Genomic DNA, 16,181 nt, shown 5'->3' with positions numbered 1-16,181 from the left:
ACCAACGCCGTTGAGCATGCATTGTATATCTGCTTTAGAGATTCCCTATGGCAAGAGCAAAAGGCCCTTGAGATAAAGTTGCAACTTCCCTCCCCCTCCCAACGTTGGTGTCTCCTTAAGGATTAAGCATCTTTCCTTAGGCTAGAAACTCACTGCTGCGTTCACCTGTGACCACCCAGCTTGAGACAATAGACTTGCCTCCTGCTGCGCCCTTGGAGATAGCAGACCCACTACCTGCTGTGTCCAGCAAGTGCTGTGCCGACAGGGCAATCTTGTGACGATTGTGGGAGGGACATTTCAATCATGTGAAACACCCTCTTTGAGGGTATATAACCACCCTATGTACCCCCACTTCTTTGGAGTGCTCTCTTCCTTTGTGGAAAGACCTCCCGGGTTATAATCCTAAAATTTCAGCTCAGAATAAACTCACCCACATTTTCATTTAGAGATTGGCTATGGATTATTTTCGTCGACAACATATTCAGAAGGTATAAAATGGTCAAGGATTCCTTATTAACAAGACTAGGAGAAGAACAAGAACTCAATAAGAGCAGTAAGGCATGCCTCTATTTTTGAACTGGCCTCCGTGGGAGTGGTCAAATCCAACTCTTTGGCATTGGTCATCATTTTAGTGGACAAAGCTGTAAAGTATAAGCTAATATTTTCCTAAGAGTATGTTGATTGTACTTTTGAGGTGTGCCCCAGTAGAGTAATCATAGCATCGTTACCTCTGAGTGGCAGCGATTTTCTCCTCCTCGTTCTCTCCATCAGTTATAGTGACCCATTTAGCATAGAGATCAGATGTAAAGACGCTCCCTGGGATGTTTCGAAGAAAATCCTTACACACATCAAAAGAAGAGTATTATTCTTATGGCAAATACATATTGGACAAATTACAGGGAAAACATGCAGTTGAAAAGTTGAGTTTCTGTCCCCACTTCCTTCTCAGGCTCCCCACACTGTGACCCACGCAGCGCTCAGCTCCACCTCTCCACTGACTTGCACACCCTGAAGTGGGTGCTTCGACTTCTAAAACTTAGAAGCATCAAAGCAGAGTGGGCCACAGTGGGAGTGAAGAGAAAGCCCCCTTCTATCACCTGGCACTTCCTCTTGGTGTCCATTTTAGTAAACTAGTGGAAACTGACAAGGTCCGGTGAGACGTCATCCTCAATCCTGCTAGTTTCTTGAGAAGAAATACCCATCCCCGCTTGAGACACAGTGCTTGCTCTTCACTCAAGCAAGAGAAGTTCCGAAACAAACCAAACGCGCACCCCCTCGTGCTCTCGCACACATATTAAGAGAGAACTGAGCCTTCTGACTTGAGGTATGTGTGCTCCTTGGGAGAACACTGCGTCACAATAGCCTCGTTCTTCCTGGTTTTAACTGTATGAACGTTCGATTCTGCAGACTGGGAAGCAGCAGACATTGGAAATATATCAAAATCCCCAATGGGTAACACTGTGTTACCCCTTACAGTCTGTGAGTGGGACATACAGATCCTTCCAAAAGAAGAAACTTACTAAAAACTTAGATACATCGCAACTTCAGGCCTCTGAGTATCAGGGCTACAGACGCACAAATGTCAGCTTCCTAAGTGGAGGCCTGGAACATCTGTCACTTTAGAGGGCTGAGGAACAAGTTTAATATCGTAGAATTGGGCCTATTAAAATTTACGAAGCTTTAATGTTTGTGCAAGACTGAGGGGAAGTTGTCACATTGTCTTGCTAACTTCCAAGCACACCTAGCTTCCATTGTTCTCACTCAGCAGCACACGCCTTCTCTTAGAGGTGGCTTGCTCGAGAAGTGCCTCAGGGCAACTATCCTAATTAGAATCTAATGATGGTTCACTCATGCTAATACCTATTGAGCTGCTGTTAGTGCCAGGCACTGTTGTGAGCACTGGGGACAGAGCAGAGAAGCCAATGGACAGAGTCCCAGTCCTCTCACTTTGACTATGTTGATTGGTGTGTGGTACCCAAGGTATTGTAGCTAGCCATGGTAGTTAGTGCTTTTCACCGTGTTTCCCATGGAGTGCTTCCAATATATTTGGAGGGAGGAAGCAGTCCAACTCTGGCCGGCTCTTCGAGTCTGGGAGCGTGCAGGAGGGCCCTTGCCTCATGCGTACCACACTACATGCACTCGGAGCATGTGTCTCCTCTCTGTTTCCTGAACCCTGTTCTGTGGGAGCCCATTGGTGAGGCTGAGTGTGGTGAAGCCAGAACATTACCCGAGCAGAATATTCCAAGGGTATTCACTGCTGGACCTCTGTTTTTAGACAGCTCAATGGCAGACTCAATGTGGTCCTGATGACGTACTCATTTCTGGTTTAGGTCAACACTCCAGTTCACTGGGCGTGGTATTATCAAAGCCAAGTTGCAAAGTCTGATTCCCCACCAACATCAGTCAACTTTAGGAATGTCTAAGAACTATACCCATGAGTGGCCACCCCCTTGCTAGTCTGTACTTATAACAGACAGATAGGCAAGACTCTGCTGATGGGCAACTCTAACTCTTGCTGGAAAATCAGTTCCAGGTGTGCACCTCACAGAAGGCAACACTCAACTTGCTATTTGCATGCCTAGTGTATATTTCTAATCATCCCAGTGTCACAGTGCTCGACTCTAAGCCACTTCTGAACTGTCCCTATTTATGACAGAGCTGAACAATCATGGGGAACAAGGAAAGACCAAATGGAATCTCGATTATAAGAGAATTTTAATAACCTATTGTAGTCATTTCTACTTATGACATTCCTCTTTAGAGCTGTTAACAAATACCAAGATGGATTGAGTCAATTCTTTCCCTGTTCTATGATTCCCTTCATAGAAACATAACTGGATATTTGCGATTGAGCTGTATCATTTAAAAAACTTTTTTGTATAAATCTATTGAATTTTCAGAATTCCAAACAAATTTTCGTTGCTGCACCTACTTTAAAAGTCAGATTTATAAGAAGCATGTGGTAGGAGCTTGTTACTGTGTGACCATAATCGTGGGTGGTGGGTTAAGCATAACAAACGTTAATAAAGGATGCCAAATTTGGTAAGGGTGAAAGAAGGCAAAAAAAGTGAAGTCACCCCTACACTACTTTTCAATTAAAAGAGACAGGCGAAAGGAGGATGAGGAAGTGAACGGAGCTTTTGGTCACTCATTGAGCATTTTTTGATTCATTGAATGACAAATGTTGGCTTACTGACTACGGTCAACCTCTCTATCTATTTTCAAATGTTTCATACGAATTTTCTTTTGTAAACTTTGCTTTCATTAGGACAATGGTGAAGAAGTCATCAAAAACAGGATGTTTGTTCTGGTAAACGTTCTGTATATCTAAGTGTGTGTTTAGGATTTTTATTATTATTATTCTGGGATAATGTTCAGGAATGAAGAAGGAGAAGGCGGTGTGTGATGAGAAAGGAAAGTATATCTAACATTTGGGGCTTTTAACACCCAAACTCACGTCCTTAAATTTGGACTTCGTGAAGTGTTTTTCAGTTTCTCAATCTATTATGCCTATTATGGTTCCTGGGCAATCACGGTGAAGGAAATTGATCATGTACCTTCAGAGTTACGCTGTGTGTGGATAATGCTAGAAGTTTCCCTACCTTTAAGACAGATGCCACCACAAGAACAGATTCACAGTCCAGGTTCACTTTGTCCCCAGCATTTAATGTCTCCTTTAGGGCTCTGCATGATTTTATATTGACCGATTTTCTGAATATGCCCTCTGTGAGCGGCCCTTTTTGCTTGATAAAGCAAAGCATATCCTATAGGGGAGAAGAGAAAGGAAAAATCAATGGCACCTCGTATCCAGGAGCCCAGAGCACCTGCTCCCCCCTTGACGGAGCTGGGGTAAGCGAGGTGCAGCGCTGGAGGTGGGGGAATGCAAGCAAACGTGGAATTTTTTTTCTCAGTGTCTCTATTTTCTACCCAACCATCCCTTCTACATTCATATGCTGAAGCATTTCAAACAGTTATTAAGTCAGATTTTCCTTTTCAGTGAATTGACACTTTGGAATGAAACTTCCCTGCTTCCAGGCCTTTGTGGAATCACCCGCTCCTACTCCACCAATCTTTCCTCATCGTGCCCTAATATAGCTGCTCTTCCCCAGCTATGGAAATCTTTGTGCCATACCCGTGTCCCATTGTTCGTTCCCCTTTAAGGGGCTGCGTACCCCATTTCTACTTCCTGGATTGCGTTCCCTCTTTTAAAATCGGGCTCTCCAAACCCCTCTCCTCCTCCTCTAATTACATCCTCTTCTCATCACTCTTTCCTTTCCTTTTGCTGCATCTTCATGTCCTCTGCTTGTGGTGCAGAAAGGCTCTAGGTATTGGAGTCAGGTAATCCAAGGGACCCGAATCCTATGATGCTACATCTTGGCTGTGTGGCCTTGGGCACAGTGTACACTTTAGTGAGGTTACTTTTTCTTTCTCGTTTGTGAAGTGGGAATGATGATAATCATAGCTACCCCCTAAATTTGCTGTGAAACTTGCAAGGACTGAGGTAGTAGGAGCATGGGACTGGCATGACACATTTCTTCATCATTACCCTAAAATTCCCTAGATCTGGTAGAGTGCTTGGAGAGATACTGGACACTCAATAAATGTTGACAGTGACAATTCCATACACCAATTTGAGTTAACACAGGCCAAATTCTGTGGCTGTCACTTGACACATTCTATTTGGATGAAAGAATCCACATATGCCAGAGGCTGAGTCTGTATGCTTCAGCACTGGAAATACAGGTCAAAGTCACCTGAGAGATTCTGAGAAGTGAGACTGAGTAGACTCAGCTGAAGGAAGCTGAAGACTACTGTGGAGTTCAGAGAAGATGAGACGGGGTGGACTCTCGGAGACTCCTCCACATAGAGCCCATTTGCATTGATCTGAGCAGGCATATGTGGGCCTTTGCTGAAACCTATGGAATGGACAAGGGTATCTTTTCCTTGTCGTGTTTGCTTTAGGACTCTGCAGTACCTAAATCACATTTTATTCTCTGAAGTAATATTAGCAAAGCTTTTCCCCCAAAGCCAGCGGCTGTCTAAAGATTTCTCCTTTTAGGGATAGATTTAAACGAGACACTTGACTTCTCAGAGTTCTCTGTCCTCAGGAAAGCCACAGAAGCCCAAAATGAGACCCACCAGAAGAGAAGGGGGCAGGCTGTCGCGTTCGCACACATCCCCGAGGCTGACGCCGAAGAGCTGCCCTGGCTTTGGGGATGATGGCGTCACGTGCGGAAGGTCCTGGCAGGCGCTGGAGCCGCGCCGGAGGGCCCAGTTGCCCATAAAATTCCTTCTCACTGACTTCTGGCCTGAATCCAAAGAAGAAGTGAGATTATCAGTAGTAGTTAGTTTAATTTACTTATGGCACATTCATTGCAATGGCAAGAAGAAAGAGGAGCTGAGTCAGCTTTTGCACAGAATTTCCCACGTTTGGAAATTGGCCAACTGCATCCTTGTGGTGTTAATGTGCTCTTCTTCCACTCATCCTGCAAACCTAGAGGCTTGCTCAGACTCGGGGGTCACTTCTTCCAGGGCAAATGCTTCCTAGGCAGTGCTCTCTCCTGCCTGTTGCATGAGACACTTCACTTGTACTTGTCCGTGTTTTCTGATGTTTAGTATGAACAGTGGATTCAGGTGACAGATCACATTTCGAAAGCTAACCAGGTTTGGTTTTCAAATCAAGCAGAGTTTGGCAATCATCTACTTTCATAGTAAGTCTCCTCCCACTCTTAGATTCCCTGTTTGCTTTCTGAACGCCCAACCATGGTCAACGTTCTTTCAGCAAAAGGATCTGCCTTGCAAGACACAACCTGCCTGAGCCCACTTCTCAGCCGGCCTCTGACCTCTGCTCCGGGGGCCACAACGCTCAGGCAGCTCCATGATGACTATCAGCAGTCAGGGTCCTTGGGAAGTAGTCATTAAATGCTGGCTATGTGGTAAGATTCCAGGTGGCTGTGTTTCTTCGGACACCCCACAAAGCTACCCAGAGATGATTTTTAATTACCCAACAGCCCCTGTCAAAAGAATGCTTTTCAAAGGAAAGGTGATCAGCAGGGAAAAGCTGAGTTCCAAGTTTCTACTGCTCAGCTATGAATGCTTACCTAATAAGGTACCTTAACATTTGTTTAAATCACATGTTTATACCGAATACTAAAAATGTCAACAGAGGAGCCAAGTTGTAGAAGGATAAACAGTGAAGCAACATTTCACCAAGTAGCCTTCAACGCCCAACCACTCGGCCTTCCCGGGAAGGAGTGAGTGCATCTCCACGTCCACTCACGTGGATGCAGTGCTCCTGGGGCTGGACCAGAGAGAGCAGGATCCGAGAAACAGAAGGCTCCTGGTTCTGCCGCTTAGTCAGATAAGTTTACTCAAAACTCTTTGAGCTTTGGTTTGGTCTACTTTAATGTAAATGATGCTACCTACACCTCTTTGGACTAAATACTAGAAGGTCCCGCTCAGCATAAGGCATGGCTCATAGCAGCCTTGATAAATCTCATCTCCCTCACTCAGAGGGCCTAAGGAGGCCTAGACATCTGTCTCCTGCCCCCAAAGCAGACCCCACCCCCATTCTCCGTTTGATTTCACTGCCTCCAGAAGGTAGCAGTCATGAAGGAATGCCACCACTCCCCTAACTAAGGCTTCCTCCTGCCTGGCATTCATACCCCTACCATTTTAAAAAGAGAGAAGAAAGCCAATACATTCTTAACTCCAGGAGAAGATTTCTATATGTCTGCATGTACAAATGTTTGTCTCAGATACACGTTCAAATATAGGTTGAGTTGTTGTATGCAACCTGGTTTTCCTACTCTTAACCTGATTTGATTATTTCTGAAACTATCCAAATGTATTCCATTATTCAGCTTAAACAAGAATGCTCTGAAGAAGAGTGCTCTATCCCTTGATACAAAGCTACATATTCACCTACTCTATGAGCATAGACAGAAAGTATAGACAGTGAGCTAACATCTGTTGCCAATCTCCTTTCTGCTTGAGGAAGAGTGGCCCTGAGCTGACATCTGTGCCTATCTTCCTATATTTTGTATGTGGGTTGCCTCCACCGCTTGGCTTGATGAGTGCTGTAGGTCAGCACCTGGGATCCAAACCCACGAACCCTGGGCCACCGAAGTGGAGTGCACTGAACTTAACCACTACACCACCGGGCTGGCCCCCAAAACCTAGCTAGTTTTAAACAGTCTTGGCAAGATTTAGGTTAGTGTTTCCTCATGCTCCAATTAGGGTGTGTGTATTGAAAAATTACTTTTTGAAACTTTATCCTTCTAGAATAACAATCATAATAAAAATACTTTGAAGTAGAAATTCTATTCTGGCTCAAATACTTCCCAAATAAATAAAATGTCTTCTTCAGAGAAAGAAATATCAATGGGAGAATATTGGAGTGGTAGGGGAAAAAATGACAAGAAGGAAGATAAAAAAGCCCTGACCGTAAACATTCAGTCTAGTTTTGGTCTCGCCCTGGGTCTGAAGCAGACGTGGAAAGCGAGCTTGCTGTGGGAACAGACTTGAGAGTCCAGTTCTCTCTGGAATCCCAAGCCCACTTCAGCCGAAGCCCAGAAGAGAGTCCAGTTCAATTCCATAACTCTTCGCTCCACTGGAGTTTTTGATTCCAGGTGTGTCTAAGCCATGTGGTCATTTGGTCACCTCCCGTGACAGACTGAGATACTGGACAAATCCCTGAGATCGGGAAGGCACGTTCTCAGGTTGTAGAAGCACACGCTCTGAGAAGACACATGGATGTGCAGACACAGAACTATATGGCAACAGTGCTCTGGGGATACAGAGAAGAGAGCAACTGTCTACCTAGAGTAATTAAAAAAAAAAAAAAACCTTCCTAGAATTGAGCTGGGTCTTGATTTCAGACCTTTGGAGTTTCTCTAAGCTTGATTCTGGGTGGGTACTGGGTTCCTGTCCACACGGGCCCTCCACCCACACATGGAAAATCAGCTCTGTGTCACGCGTTTGGGAAGTGGAGACATGAGCCAAGAGAAGGCGCTTGCCGGAGGGGAGGGGCTCACCTTTCCTCTGCTGGTTCCTGGCTGGGTGCCTTGGCTTCAGAATGAATTGGCCTTGCGTGTCTGGGGACTCCTGGAAGGTGGAGTCCTCTGGTCCCTGTGGCAGGAGCCCAGTGGCTGGACGATGGCTCATTTTAATTCCGTAGGGATGCTCATGTCCTATATGGAGAAAAATCTAACTATGGATCAGGATGATGGTGATGGGTTAGGATCAAACCTCCTTACTGTGAGCGTGTGGGCCACACCAGTGTGTGCTGCCATTCTCCTCGAGCTTCTGGATGAAGAAGGCTGTGCTCCCGAGCGAGCGCCACGTGCACCCTCACGGGGGACACCTTGCAAAAAGCAGGTGCCCAAGCAAAAGAGTTTAAAAAGGAAAGAGAAAAAGATTTTGAACCACGTTGCTTTCTTTGGAATGCATAGATCCGTAAGTGCATTGCACAATGTTGACTTTTGCTGTGTTTCCCTCCGAGAATATTTAATGCCTTCTAGTTTCTGCCTTGACACTAGCTAGATCTGTACATCTGAGGCAAATTACTTGACCTCTCTGAGCCTGACATTCGTCCTTTTAAATGCTTACCCTCACACAGACTTATAAGGATCAAGGAAAATATATTAATAAACATTGGTGGTCAAGGGTTTTTAAAGAATTGGACCATATATGTTCAGAATTGCTGTGATCACTGTTCTCTCACTCGTAATGTCATTTGAACACAGATTTTTCGTTTCCTTTTGTCAGTCCTAAAGACAAGGGCTCCTCAAGAGCAGCAGGGCTCTGTGCCTTCAGCTGCCCTCCCACGGCTGCCCACCCTCCCAGGGCCCTGCCAGGCAGCCATCAGAGGGAAGGCTGCACGGTGTTGGAAACCCAGAAGCAAAGTGCAAAACAGTGTTTACAGAGTGGAAAACTGCCCCCAACATCACCGGGAGTTGCCTGCCATGTGATTTGTTTTGCTCTTCCATGCTTGAAATTGCTTCCTCTCCATAGAGTTCTCTGTGGAGAATTGCGCTTTTCCCCAACAGTGTGGTGTGGATTTCATTCTTGAAGAAAACAGGCATGTCTCGTTTTATTGTGCTTCCCTTAATTGCATTTCACAGATACTGCGCTTTTTACAAATTGAGAACTTCTGGCAACCCTATGTCAAGCAAATCGATCAGCACCGTGTTTCCAACGGTGTTTGCTCGCTTTATGTCGCTGTGTCATATTTTGATAGTTCTTGCAATATTCCAGTCTTTTTCATGATTATTATAGTTGTGATGGTGATCTGTGATCAGTGTCTTTGATGGTACTATTGTAATTGTTTTGGGGCACCATGAACACTGCCCATCTAAGGTGGAGACCTTAATGGATAAATGTGTGTGTGTTCTGACCTCTCCACTGAGCTGACATTCCCGTCTCTCTCCATATCCTCAGGCCTCCCTGTTTCCTGAGACATGACAATATGGAAATTAGGCCAGCTAGTAACCCTACAATGGCCTCTAAGTGTTCAATGAGAGGAAGAGTCACATGCCTCTCACCTTAAATTAAAAGTGAGAAATGATTAAGCTTCCTGAGGAAGCCATGTCGAAAGCTGAGGCGGCTGAGAGCTAGTCCTCTGGCACCAGAGAGTTAGCCAAGTCATGAACGCAAAAGAAAAGTTCTTGAAGGAAATTCAAAGTGCTCCTGCAGTGAACACATGAATGAGAAGAAAGCAAAACAGCCTTATTGCCGACAGGGAGACAGTGTTAGTGGTCTGGATAGAAGATCAAACCAGTCACAACACTCCCTTCAGCCCAAGCTCATCCAGAGCAAGGTCCTCACTCTCTTCAATTCCGTGAAGGCTGAGAAGACCTCCTGCCAGGTCTGCGACACAGCCTGTCCCTTCCCTTGTCTTAGTCCCTCTATTTTCCACACTGAACAAATTTGCTGATCCAAGAATTATTATTATTCTTTTAGCTCACTTGCTCTAATAACAATTTTAGGAGAGGTGTAATGGATTTAGCAATAACCTCAAGAACAATGCTAGAAAACTCGGCCTGAGAAACAGCAAAGTACCGGTGGTTTAGTCAGTGAAGACGTGAGGAGTTAACTGCGATTATCTCATCTTCCTTATGATGCTGAGAAAAGTTTCGGACACAGAGCAAGTATTAAATAAATATTTGTACTTGGATTCAGAGGTATGGCTGGATTTTTTAAGATTCTCACAAAATAGAGGCTACTTAGTAGTTAGGAAATGGAACAGAGGAATTCAAGACTGGAATATAAAAAAATAAATAGATGGGAAAAGAAATTCCGATCCAGGTTGCTATCATACCTGAGGAAGTAAGTATGTATAAGTTTTTCAAGACAGCTCTGTTTGTCAAGTAAAAAAGTAAAGAAGAAAAACTCACATTTCCCACAAACTAGACCATAAGCCACAGAATGAAGAGATGTTCTCAGTGCCTGGGATAGAGTAAGTGCTTAGTAATTATTTAATAAATCTAGGAAGGAATATTGCATAAGATTTTCACTTTTAAGGGTCTTGGAGCTTGAGACCGAGCAACCGTTCCTTTGAGACTTCAGAGTTGCAGTTTTCAACCCAATCAGCCCCCTCTGAGATGTTCCCAGACACTTACCAGTGAGTGGGCATGGGGCCTCTTTCTTGCCGGAACTGACCCACAGCTGGTAATCTTTCTCAGAGCCCTTGGAAACAAAAAGAACTATGTGTCACACTAAATCTTTCACAGCAGGTACCAGTTCCTTAGCATTTCTGCTTCCAAAAAGAAAAAATTGGGGCCAGTATAAATGCTATTTGGTCAATGGGGGTGGCTACAGTTTTTCGGAGTCAATGGCGCCGATTTCAGTAACCCCTTACCCCTCTCACAGCCTCCAATAGACCATCCCTGATTCTTGTCCCTGTTGATGAAGGCCAAGGATCTATGGAACCACAATGCAGTCAGCCCCTCAATTTGGGCGTGGCCGATACCAAGAGAAATCACAGTTATGCCCCCTTTATTAAGGAGGAAAAGTCTAATCTTGAGAGTCCTGCCTTCTGCTATCTCCAGACTCCTTGGAGAATGTTGGCTTTTGCCTTCAAATGTCCCTGCCCAGACAAGCCTGTTGTCCAGAGAGCCACACACCCTGCCATGACTGTTCCATGAAAGTAAAGCCTGAAAGGCCTCGATGGCTCAGCAACCCTGAGCTAAAGGAGGCGGAAGCCCAGGAGGCCTTGAGGAGATGGCCCAGCGAAGTCAGCGCACTGACTCTGGTGCAGACGCGGGAAAGAAGCCACAAGAACTGTAACCGAGAGAACAGGTCAGATGCAGAGCACAGCCACTCACAGCAGAATCATCGCCAGTAATGCTGTAAAGCCTACTCGGAACGAACAAGTCAAAATTATAAAGACTGCTGAATTATTTTAAAGAGTTCTCCAAGAGAGGATAAAGCAAAAGATGTTTGAAACGGAATTGTTGGTGATAGGTACCGTGCTTGCCCTTGACTCCCGACTAAAAATCAGTCTAGTCCTTCTGAAGGAGAGTCCCAGCTATGGCAGCCATCACACACACATACACAAGCACACACACGTGCCTGCACAGCTAAATCTGCTCAAAATTGTGTTGCAAATAGGAAATGAGAGCTAATAAAAACCTTTTCTTTTAAGGTAGGGATTGGAAACACTCTGTTGGAATCTCTTAAATCAGGCATACATATATAGCCAAATAAGCCCCACTCTTCATTAAAATAGAAATTTTTTCTCTAGTGAGATTGATCACTTTACGCAAAGGAAAATTACAATCATGAAATAAAATGAGCTCTATCATTAATCAATCTCCCTAACCGCATCCCTAAAAACACTCACTCTCTTCCAAGGTTTAATTGTACATATCTTCTAGGTTAGAAATCAATGCAGAAGTGTGCCTTACTCATGCATATAAATTGCAATTCATTTAAAATGTATTATTATTAATTCTGTTTGTACAGAAATCATTGGCTCCTTATGGAAAATTCTGGTTGCCCTTAGCTTTTAAGAGGCTTTATTATACCATTGGGTTAGGCCAACTTTAAATACAAGTCTTGGAATTATGCCCTGTCACCGTAGCAGGGCATTATTACATTTCCAGAGAATTTCATTTGAGGAGCCGTGCTTTACAAGTGCTTCCTTGTTTTCTGTCCATCTGCATGTCACTCTCCCTCTCTTTTCCCTGACACAACCTCGTCCTCAAATATATGTATCTCTCACCAAACAGAATTTCAACAGCTCACACCGGCTCCATCAAAATATCAAAGAGCAGACACTTAACAGCAGAACAGGATGAAAGCGATGTGGACACAAACGCCCCCGGATTCGTGGTGTCATTCAGAACTTGTCTCCTCCTTTCCCAATTCACAAAGGGCATCAGCCAACTCACCCTCAGGGTCTCCATCAATGGGGTGGAGCCTGTAGCCAGGTGGGCTTTATGTCAAAGTTCACAAGAAAACATGTTATTTAGGGTTCATCCTACTGAGATTGAGTCCTTGACTGACAACCAGGGCAAATGGCGATGGGAGGGGAGGAATCAGGAAAGAATATACAGAAGGAACAGTCCAGTGGAGGAGGAAATATTTAGAATCTTATATGATTGTCCACGTATAAAATACATACAATAAAAATGCATGTTGCCGTTAGCACTCTAAAATTATAGCTCAATTTCATTATGCTATTACTTTCCATTTGCACAAAATTTAAAATGGGAATACAAGAATAGCAACCATATATAGGTTAATAATATAGCTTTGCAGCCTTCAATTTCCAAATTTGAAGGGGGACAAAATATGACTTTGAAATCCATAATTATCATTTGTCATGATGGGTGGTGCATTATGCAAACACACACACACACAAATCTCAAAAATTACAGTTGGTTTTTAAGTAAAAATAGTTTGCAGGTAACTTACAGTTATTCCAAGCATTGGTAGTGACATGTTGATAATGTTATTCACTGTATCCGAATTTGTCACTGTTACAGTTACAGACTGTAAAAAATACATGTGAAAAATTGCTATAATTTAAATTTTAAAAATTTAAATAATTTTTATCAAATTACTATCCGTATTCTAAAGGCAAGCTCGTTTTCAGGTAGTGACACAGCACAGCACGTGCAGAGCACGAACCCCTAAATACCATTTACTTTCATTCCTTTGTATAACATGAGGCTAGTAGGAAGCATTTCAGTAAATCAAATATTTCTCTGAAAGGATTTGTGGCACAAAAAACATAACAGCTTAAGCAAGAAGGAGAAAGACTGAGAATTCCGGGCTGGCCCGTGGGCTGGTCCTCAGCACCTTGTGGCTATTTCTGTAACGGAGGGGGGGTGGTTTAAAAAGGAGGAGCTGGACCCTTTCTCTTCCTGAGTTGTGCTTTTGTAGTATGGCTTTATTTCTTTGCAATTACATACTTGGTGTTGGTAAAATCAGAACTGGCTATAAAAGGCATTTTTAAAAGCTATTATTTAGTGAGTACTTTCTTTGTGTTTGGCATGATGGTCACTAAATTTTCATTGTCAAGATATGTTGAGACAATTAAATGAAACCAATGAGTCCAGGAAATTAGACTGAAAATTTGAGAAACTCAAGTTCCATTCCAAACTCTGCCAGTGACTAGGGTATTCACAATAGCTCCCTGCCACACCTCACAGTGAGAAACTGCTCCATTAGAATAGGAAGACAGTTTACAGAAAAGTACCCGAAAGCGATTAATAGGATTCTGAGATATCTATCGAACTCTCTGAATTCCAAAAGACATTTTCAAAGAAGACAAACGGTAACCAAGAACACTGACTGTGCACATAGTTTTGGAGTATTATCAGGCAGGAAGGCCCCTGTCCTAAATCAACGGTGCTTAAAGAAGACAGACAGCATAAGGGGACACTCAGAGGCTTGAAGATGACATTCAAAATGAAAGGAATCCTTTCGTAATTCATTCCTTGTCCTTTCATTGTATTTGTCTTCGTATGAATTCAATTGCTTGATATGACAGATGGCCCTGAAACTTGCTTATAATTGGACTTCTATCAATGAAAGCATTTATTGATTTCCAAATACTTGTAGTCCTAAGGATTATGAGAAAGTGCTTCAGAACCCAGTGGTAGAGCTCCGAGCGCCCAGACGCAGGGATGCTGGGAGCTTCCTGTGCTGACGTGTCTTGGGGCATTCAAACATGGAGTTTCCCTCGGGACCTAACCAGAAGTAAGAGTGCTGCTGTTTTTAAGATGTCTGAAGTCCCTTCAATACAATCAACAACTCGCCCATGAAAGATTTTTTAAAGTAAAAGAATCTCTTTTCAAATGCTAATCATCACTCCCTAATTTATCTGGTCTGTAAGATAACGGTTTTTCATGGCATGAGGAACATATTATGTTCCAAATAGTCATTCCAGGGATGTGTGTATTTCTTCCTGCATGTTGTCTGTTCTCCAAAACAGATAAATTCCAGTAGACAGCTCTTTGCAAACAAACGCCTTAAAAAAAATAAACTATTTCATCAAATAATTTGAAAAAAATGGAAATGTGATTTTTTTCATAAGAACTAAAGTGTTACTTGATATATGAAGAAGCAGGAAAATGTGATCAATTCTCAAGAGTTGAGGACAACCCTGAGATGATCTAAACATTCAAATTATTAGCCAAAGACAGCTATTACAATTATGCTCAATTATATAAATGAAAATATGGTCATAATAAACAAAAATATAGGAATCTCAGCATAGACATTAAAAATATTGAAAAATAGAAATTTTTTAGCTGAAATCTGAAAAAAAAATTGAAACTACACAGGCTAAATTGCATCATGAAGATGACAAATGGAAGAGGAAATGATTTTGAAAGTAGATAATACAAATTATCCAATGTGAAGAGTAAAGGGGAAAAAAGAAGATTGAAAAAATTAACAGAACCTGAGGGGCCTGTGGACAACATCAAAGTGTCTGATATACGTGTAACTAGAATCTCAGAAAGAAAGAAGAGAGAAAACGGGGGAGAAAAAACAATGAGGTAATAATGACCAAAATTTCCCAAACTTTAGACATAATTTACATTCATAAAAACATAAATTTAAAAACTCAAGAAGTTTAGAAAATGCCAAACAGGATTTTGTTTGGCAAAAAAACAGATTCAAGGAAAACCATGCTCTGATACTTAGCCACACGGCTAAAAACCAAAAATCAAGAAAAAATCTTGAAAGCAGCTGAAGAAAAATGACAGATCATATGCAGACGATTAATGTTTGAATGATCACAGACAACTCATCAGAAGCATAAAGACCAAAAGACAGTGGAACATCTTTAAAGCGCCGAAAGAAAAAAATTGCAGGCAAAATTCTACATCCAGCAAACACAGCTTTCAAGAGTGAAGGTGAAATAAAGACATTTTCAGATAAAAGAAACTAAGAAAATCTGTTGGCACCAGATCTGCATAACAAGAAATGCTAAGGAAAGTTTCTCCAGGATGAAATGAAACAGAATTAGAGGGAAATTTGGATCTTCGGGAATGAATGAAGAACATTAGAAATGTTTGTTTTGTGTAAGGTTTATGTAATTAAGTTGATTTTTAAAAATTTAAAGGTGATTTTCCGTGAAAAGTTCTGACTGCAACCCCTGCCCTAAGTGAAAGGAGAGCAGGCAGTGTGCTTGGCTGGGGACTCTCCAGTCTTATCTCCTCAAACAGAGCATCTCTCGCATACTCAGAAACAGATCAGAATATTTGCACGGCTTTCCTACCGGCCAGGAAATAACTGTCTTAAACTGCCTCTTTTTCCACCTTCACATACTATCGTGTGTGATCGAGAGCTCCCGTAACAGATAACAGAACAAAGTGATATGAAAAACACCCAGAATATTTGCTCCTCAGGGTCAATGTCTTGGCTCCTGCACTACAGTTTCAGAGATCAAATTCTATAGAAACAACTGAGGTGAATGGTTTTTTTCCCCAGTGGCATCAACAAAATAAGGTAGAAATATACTGATCTCTTAAAAGTCTCAACCTTTTCAGTTCAATTAGTGCTGACATTCCTCAGAATGAAAGACTTTCAAGACTTCTCCGCATTTTTAATACCTGAGCCTCCAGTAGATTCTCTCCTAGAAGAGGGACATTACTGAGGCCAGCTGGCAAAATGGGAACATGAATGGCAGCCTCAAGTATCACACCAATGTTCAATGGACT

General features: G+C 42.8%; 1 protein-coding gene across 9 annotated transcripts in view; it reads right to left on the bottom strand.

Annotated features, from left to right (window-relative positions):
- LOC102148794 (rho GTPase-activating protein 20-like) overlaps positions 1-16,181 on the bottom strand; it is a 99,029-nt gene that overhangs the window by 26,331 nt on the left and 56,517 nt on the right. For 6 of the 9 annotated variants that reach the window (XM_070276002.1, XM_070276003.1, XM_070276000.1 and 3 more), the window contains 6 exons: positions 12,922-12,999; positions 10,623-10,689; positions 8,037-8,192; positions 5,140-5,309; positions 3,603-3,764; positions 729-838 (listed from right to left, as the gene is read on the bottom strand). In XM_070276002.1, coding sequence (XP_070132103.1) covers positions 729-838; positions 3,603-3,764; positions 5,140-5,309; positions 8,037-8,192; positions 10,623-10,689; positions 12,922-12,999 — 743 coding nt within the window. The remainder of the gene's footprint in view (positions 1-728; positions 839-3,602; positions 3,765-5,139; positions 5,310-8,036; positions 8,193-10,622; positions 10,690-12,921; positions 13,000-16,181) is intronic. The other 3 variants (XM_070276005.1, XM_070276004.1, XM_070276007.1) reach the window with 1 other exon arrangement.

The sequence above is a fragment of the Equus caballus genome, chromosome 8 (assembly GCF_041296265.1).
Source record: "Equus caballus isolate H_3958 breed thoroughbred chromosome 8, TB-T2T, whole genome shotgun sequence".
Classification (NCBI taxonomy): Eukaryota; Metazoa; Chordata; class Mammalia; order Perissodactyla; family Equidae; genus Equus; species Equus caballus.
Note: the sequence above shows the minus strand (reverse complement) of the source record. Positions and strands in the feature narration are given on the sequence as shown.